This window comes from Punica granatum, chromosome 3, assembly GCF_007655135.1.
Source record: "Punica granatum isolate Tunisia-2019 chromosome 3, ASM765513v2, whole genome shotgun sequence".
Lineage (NCBI taxonomy): Eukaryota > Viridiplantae > Streptophyta > Magnoliopsida > Myrtales > Lythraceae > Punica > Punica granatum.
Window position 1 is genome coordinate 14,795,145 of NC_045129.1, and position 7,547 is coordinate 14,802,691.

Consider the following 7,547-nt stretch of genomic DNA (forward strand, 5'->3'; position numbering starts at 1 on the left):
TGGATCTCATACAAGTCCACGCCTATAATTATTTGGACTGAGCAATTTCTCTGCCTTTTAAAACACACATCATCTTGGAAAAAAAAAAAGAAAAAAGAAAAAAGAAAAGAAAAGACATCCACATTATTTTAAACTCGATTGCGGAATTTTTTGGCTGCCCAACTTTGATTATATTGTGCAAATGTCTATATGAGAACTTTTTTTTTCTATTTCTCTACATTAATTTTTTATGATAATTATTAACCACTTTTTTTAGACAAAGTTCTTCTTAACAAGAATAAGAATTCAATGATTAATTTTCAAGTTAAAAATAATTACATTTTAATTTAAGTAACGTAAAATAAGATTAAACTATTTTAAATGGTTCGGTGATGTTTTTGTAGCTATCCTATCTTTTGCATTATATATATTCATTTAATTACAAATGCACTACACAAATTCATTACAAATATCTTGTTGGAAAATGTCTTATAAAGACATATATGTTTCTTATACAAACATACGATTTTGGCATTTTTTTATATCGTATGAAATATTTATTAATTTAATCTTGAAATCGAGAGTTTATAATTTATAAATATAAGTAGTTATAATGATAATTTTGAAATATTAATAGATTTCAAAAGTTTCAAATCAAAATTCATTTTTCCTATTTTTGCTTTTAGTTTGTGGGTTGACCAAAAATACTTTTCTGTTGACTAAAAGATTTTTTTTGGATAAATGGTGCAACTTTCATTGATAAAAGGAATATATACGAGGGTTATATCCACTCATCCAATGACTAGTTTATATACAAAGAAACGACAAAATTTATCTAAAACTGAGAGACTTAATTATAACTGAATTGTCTATCTTGAGGTTAACATTTGAAATAAACAATATTTTCATCTCAAAACTTCAAAAACTTGGCGAATCAACCCAGTAACATCAGTAGCCTTCTGTTGGAAAATCCTATTGTTCCTATCAACTCAAATCTTGTATATGTATATTGTCCATAGGATCTTCAAGCATGTTGTGTCCAAAGACCTTCCCTTCAAGGAGGAGACTCAAAGGAATTCAATTTGTCAAATGGAGTGTTGATGAGAGAGGCCAACTCTACTTAAGATGCTTCTCCAAATACCATTTGTGATCCTACAGGTAAAGAATAAATGGTCTCGGGATTCTTGCTCTTCCCTACAGAACTCACAGTCAAGATTCGAGACATTCATGCCCCAATTTGATACTCTTTCTTTATTGGATAATTTGTTTAATATTGCCAATTAGCATATAAAGGATACCTTTAGGATGTGCCCCCCAGATTGTCTCGCTCCACATAGTTTTTGGCTTCTTACTCCTGAAGTACTGCCAGGAGCTTGATGTGGAAAAAAGAACCTGACTTGTTAATTGTCCAAATCACCATGTCCTTGGTATGTAGAGCAAGTCCTCCAGCCAAGTGTTTTTACTTCTTCTGCTTGAGGGTCACCACTTCGAGGCCAATGCCATACATTCTCTTTCAAAACTTTCCTGACCATATCATGCTCTTTTATAGAAGGAAAACACAAGGATCCACAACTACAGAAGTCGACTAAGCATCCCACTGGTAGCCATTTGTCATGCCAAAAACTAATATTTTTACTAGGCCCCTCCTTATATTCAATAAAAGGTCTGATCCATTGTCGCAGCTTAAGTAGCTTTCTCTAGCTCCAGGAACTTTCAATGTCCAAAAACATCTCCTCTTTATCAAGTATCTCTTCACCTATGCCACCCACAAGGAGCCTGAGTTAATTAGGATCATCCAAATGTTCATCATGACACATACTTTTTTTCAAACTTCTATGTTTCAAATGCCTAGACCACCTTTTCCCTTAGGTAGACAGATTTCCTCCCAACCGACCTTTCCACCCACCTTATATTCATCTGAGCCTTTCACAAGAAAGCTCTACATCTTTGATGCACCAACTGGACAACCTTCTTGGGCAATATGAAATTGGCACACCAATATGAAGCCATACGAAGGAGGACTGAATCTATTAGTTGAATTCTCTCTGCATATGAAAGACACTTTGTTGTCCATACTTTTATTCTTTGAGTAATTCTCTCCACTATACTCTCACAATTCCTCAAAGAAAGCTTACCTGATGTAAGAGGAAGACCCAAATACCCGATAGGTGAGGATCCCTTCCTAAAGCCTGTGAGCTGCAACAGTTCCATAGATCTTTCTTCATTCATGCCGCCAAAATAAAGCTCTGTTTTATCCTGGTTTAACTTTAACCTGGACCAGGCATGGAAATTTTGTAATACATCAAGAATACCTCTTAGAGATTGCTTAGACCCATCAGCAAAGATAAGGAGATCATCGGTGAAACAAAGATGAGTGAGATTGAGAGATTTGCTTCTAGAATGATACCTCACATTTCCTTGCGCAGCTGCTATGTCTAGAAGCCTAGTAAGAATTTCCATCCCAATAACAAAAAGATAGGGGGATAAGGGATCACCCTGTCTCACTCCTTTCCTTCCGGGAAAATAACTTGCAAGAGATCCATTTATAGCTACAGAGAAATGAGGGGTAGTGATACACCCTTTTATCCAATCAATGAATCGTTTAGGAAAACCCATCGCTATCAAGCATTTCACCAAGAAATCCCAATTTATTGAATCAAAAGCTTTCATAAGGTCTACCTTTACAGCACATCTGGGAGTAATATGTTATCGATGATAACCTTTTACCAACTCATGAGCAAGGAGGATGTTGTCAGTTATCCTTCTGCCATGGATGAAAGCCGATTGGTTCCTGCTTATAAGATCAGGGAGCACTCTTGTTATCCTATTTGCAATAATTTTCGTCACACATTTATAGAAAACATTACAACAACAGATTGATAGAAAATCTTTCATCTGATTAGCATTCTGGTTCTTTGGCACCATTGTGATTATGGTGGAGTTAGCATCCTTCCCCATGATACCAGTGTTAAAATAAGAAAGAATGGACTGCAGTTAAGAAGTCCTTCTCCATAATGTCCTAGCATAATTTGAAAAAATAGACAGCGAACCATCAAGACCGGGGGCTTTATTAGACCCCATAGAGAACAATGTCTGCTTGATTTCATCATCAAATATCTCAGCAAGTAACATGTCATTCATGGCATTAGACACTTTTTATTGATCAGAGGAGAAAGTTGATCAACAGAAACAATAGAATTATTATTTGTGCCAAAAAGCATCGTGTAAAAGGATATAGTTTCGTTCTTGATTTCCTCAGTCTTGTCAAACTTCCTTCAGATGAAACCAGAACTTTGATAGTGTTTCTTGAGGTCCTTTCCCTGACTAACTTGTGGAAAAAAGAAGTGTTTTGGTCCCCAAGTTTGAGCCATTGAACTCGAGATATCTGCTTCAGATAGCTTTCTTCAGCTTTAGTCACCTCCATGTAATTCTTACATGCCTCCAACTCCTGTTGAACAAGATCCTTTCTTTCTGAATCATTGACTTCATTTGAATGGCCTCCATAATAGCTTTTAAGTCCACAACCTTCTGGTGAATAATCCCTAAAGTCTTCATGTTGAATTCCTTAAATTTTCCTTTTAGTTTCCTTAGCTTTTTGTACAAAACACTGATTGAATTCCCTTCCTCTTCCTCCCTCCACGTCTCTTCCACAAGTTCCAGAAATGCGGCCTGCTGAGTCCACATATTATAGAATTTAAAAGGTTTAGGATCAGAATTTTCAGGAACATTGAACCTTAATAAACTTGAGCTATGGTCAGAGACTGCTGGTGTTACCAAATATAAGAAAATGGTGAATTTACTTTCTTGTGTTACCAATTTTGAAGATTTTTACTGAAAAAGTAAAAATCTTCAAAATTTGTGTAATATAATATAAATTCAAGTTAAAATCTTCCAAAGCTGTGAAGTTTAAAAATATATTTCAAGAAAGCAACTAAAAAAAATCTATACTTCTATAATTTTTTTAATATAAAAGTGTGGACCTCATCTTTTATTTCTTCACATTTCAATTCTAAAACTACCCTTACGTTTTTTTCTTTTATTCCAAAAATACCCTCTTACCTCTTCTAATTTTCAACAAAGCAGGAAAAGACTCGTCTTGTCGCTTTTTCTCTCCCAAACGGTACGATAAAGGCTTGCTAATTAACAGAAATCTATTAAGCAAACTAATAATAAATCTACATATTTGTATAAAAGTTAACCGACTGCTCCATTATCAATTTGGTGTGGAAAATAAGCAAAAGAAGCCAGCGAAGATCGATGATAAAGTGCAGCTGATGTGATTGCTCTATTTTAGTAAATCTCTATGGAAATTAAACAGCAGGAAAAAGAAAAAAAAATTCATTTGCTTCCTTCTTTCGTGCAAGGATATAAAATTATTTTTCCTTATAAAAAAATGCAACCATTTTTTTTGCCTAAAAAAAATTTGTTTGCTATTTCCAATATTTATCTTTATAAAAAATTACCTCTACCCTTCGCTTTCTTCCCCCCCAACAATCCGCCCATTACCCTCCTTCAAATGGAACACAGGCAGCCCCTTTTCTGGAGGAATCGTCACTTCTTACTGCCAAGAGACTCGAGAATTACCAATCAATCGGCAATTGCGAATCGTCACCAGTTAACCTCTGCTCACCCACCTGTCTGCCGGCGAAACCCACCCGCCATCACTCGATTGCAACCGTTCGTCGGAAGTGCAGCCATTGATGGTTCGACAAGATCCACAAAGGCATTCGGTTCCACAGCCCATATCGCGGGACTATTAGGTGTTGCTCTACTCGCCTGCCTCCGATGTAAGACCCTGAATTCACCTCTTTTTAATTGCAATAAATCTCCTCAATTGATTTTCAGCAGAGGAAATGTATGCTGTGTCCCCCCCCCCCCCCCCCCGCCCTATAGAGTTGCCTCTTGATTTGCTATAATCTAGAGAAGTTGAATTCTTTCAATATTGATTGTTTCGTGCTTCTTCCTCGCAGTAACATTGTTCAGCATGTACTGGAACAGCAACGCATCTTTTCATTCCATAGATACTTGTATGATTCGATTTCCTTTAGCTAAATCGCAGTACATGCTCTTCTTCTTCTTCCTTTTTTTTTTTTTGACGTAACGCAATTTGATTTCAATCCTCTCTTTTATTCACCTTTTCTCACTTTATCTTCTGCCCAAATGTTGGCGGATCTAATAGAATTCTTCATATTTCAGAGAATTTTGGCTTGATGTAAAGTCTGGACAATGGCTATCGAGATTCTTATCTCATTCCTTTTTTGCTATAGTCTTTTTTTTTTTGGGGCTTCCTTGAATAGCATCCTTTAAACGCTGACCTTTTTTTCCCCCTTTTTCTAGAAGCAAAAGAATGTACTTGTGGGTGCAAAAGAAATTGATGTTCACCTTATGCCTAAGCCAAGGAAAGACAGTGATTGCAGTACTTGCTCAATGCTCAATAAGCCTGATAAATTTCTGTCAGGTTTGAACCCATTTTCACTCAAAAGCTCGAGTTGTCAAGCGGTGGCATCCAAATTCCAAATAAACCCATCTATTTCCCTTCCTTGCCGCCGGTGTGGGATTCTCCATTTTTTACTCTCAATATCCGTCCTCATGTGATACCGTGTGATCTTTCTCACTTTTTGCCAACACGTGCAACGAGCTCTTGATCACTTGCCCTCAACAACTGTCCTTGAGCTTTGGCTCTTCTCTCCTCCGGATTCAGGCTTAACTACCATGAGGTGGCCTTTCTCTTCCACGCTCGGGCGAGGGGACAACTAACTAGGAGTTGGGCTTCCACTTCCGTACTCGGACTTCACTAGCGGTGTGTGACTCCCCACATGGACGTGTAATCTAACTTTGATACCATGATAAATTTCATTGGACTTACAATCTATTGGACTCACCTCCAACCCAAAAGCTCGAGCTTTTGAGTGGAATGGGCTCAAGCTCGTGTAAAGCCTAGTAGAAATTTGTCATGTACTAGAATAAGTTACTATGTGCCCGTGTGAGAAGTCACATCACGTCAGGCCAGAGTGTGGAACTCCTGGCAAGTGAAGTTCGAGTCTATAAGTAAAAGCTCGACTCATAGTTAGTTATCACCATTCAGTTGAGTGTGGAAGAGGAAGCCCACCTCAAGATAGTTAAGTCCAAGACTGGAAGAGAAGAGAGCCCTATTCGAGGTTAGGTATTGAGAGCGGGTATTTAAGAGTACATGGCACGTATAGGGAAATAGTGAGAAAGATCACACTGTGCTACGTGATGGTGGGTTTTGAAAGGTGAAAGGAATTAGATCCCACATTGGGCAATAAAGAAAAATAGAAGGGTTTATATGGAGCTTGAGTATCACAGCCTAATAGCTTAACCTTTTGGGTTAAAGATGAGTCCAAGTTCGCATAAACCAAGTAGAAAATTAAGATGATATCGGAGTAGGCTGTGCTTTTGCGCGAGCCCATGTAAGCTCACACCATGCCGACCTAATGTCGAAAGAGACAAAGCCAAACGTTGGAGGTGAGGGTGGATGTTGAGTAAAGAAGGGACAAATCAAGAGAAAGAATTGGGTTTGTATGAGAATCGGGTAATACTATTTATCAGCTTGAACTTTTGAGTGGATATGGTTTTACTCAATAAAGTAAATAAAGTTTTACTCAGACGTGCAAGACCTGTTATCCTTCTGCAGCATCTTTGAGTTCCATGATCTTGCAAACCAGGGTAAGCCTCTCGTGATCTGGGTTTTAGTTGGGTATCATGTAGTGCACTTGTTTGTGGAGCTAAATGCCAATTGCTCTTCTCCTTGTCCCTTTTGTTTTGTCTTGCATTTATTTGTGGGGTATCGATCATATGCTCTATTGTTTGCTGTTGTAATGGGTAATTCTTGGACTCTCAGCTTTCTTGGGCATTACCTCTTTTCACTCCATATATCCATGTATATTTTATTTCATTGTTGACCTTGTCATTATAACATGAGCTCCTGATGTAGGTGTAACTCTTGAAACTAAATATTCTATTAGAAGGCCTTCCACGCTATTTATTCCATTTCACAATGAAAGAATGAATAAAAAGACATAACCGGTAGAGTTTAGGGGGAGAATGCTTCGGTTGAATCTATAATGAATGAGAGTATGTTGATTTTGAGAAAAAAAAGAGTGGCTTATCTTCCTGGCTTTATCAAGGGAAACCCAATGGTGTAGGTTGCTAGGCGGAGGTTAAGGATCTGATATAATTCCATTTTTTGGAATTTATCTGGAGGTTTTTATTAAATATTGAGGTATAAGGCACTGTACAATTTTTGGTTTTTCTAATATTCAGATTTGAGTTGATTAGTTATTTGCTTATAAAATGAAGCCCAAAAGTACAAGTTGCCAGGCGGTGGTTAAATGTGATTTTTTTGTATTCATCTTGTATCTTTTGGAGAGTAGGAAGGTTTGTAGGGTACAATTTTTTATTTTTCTAATATTCAGGCTGTTCTTTGGAGAGGCTTATCGTGAAAAAGTAATTATAAAGTGCATATGTAATTTTAATGTGGTATAATATATATTATTTCATACATTATTGGGCCAGATGCCCTTTTGCTACACTCCACAGCTATTGGT

The 7,547-nt window shown here is 37.0% G+C and overlaps 1 protein-coding gene and 1 long non-coding RNA gene across 3 annotated transcripts; one reads left to right on the forward strand and one right to left on the reverse strand.

Moving 5' to 3' along the window:
* Positions 1-809: 809 nt before the first annotated feature.
* Positions 810-2,541, reverse strand: LOC116199255. 2 transcript variants are annotated; one of them, XM_031529555.1, is made up of 3 exons: positions 2,387-2,541; positions 2,115-2,251; positions 810-1,735 (listed from the first exon to the last, which is right to left on the reverse strand). In XM_031529555.1, the coding sequence occupies exons 1-3, from the start codon at positions 2,437-2,439 to the stop codon at positions 1,677-1,679; spliced, it is 249 nt and encodes an 82-aa protein (XP_031385415.1). In that variant the 5' UTR covers positions 2,440-2,541; the 3' UTR covers positions 810-1,676. The 2 variants fall into 2 exon arrangements, with proteins under 2 accessions (XP_031385415.1, XP_031385414.1); XM_031529554.1 differs by having other exon boundaries at positions 810-2,024; positions 2,387-2,540.
* A 1,899-nt stretch (positions 2,542-4,440) lies between these two features.
* LOC116198519 lies at positions 4,441-7,256 on the forward strand. Its single transcript, XR_004155336.1, has 2 exons — positions 4,441-4,766; positions 4,950-7,256. It is a non-coding gene; the product is annotated as an uncharacterized LOC116198519 (long non-coding RNA).
* Positions 7,257-7,547: the final 291 nt, after the last annotated feature.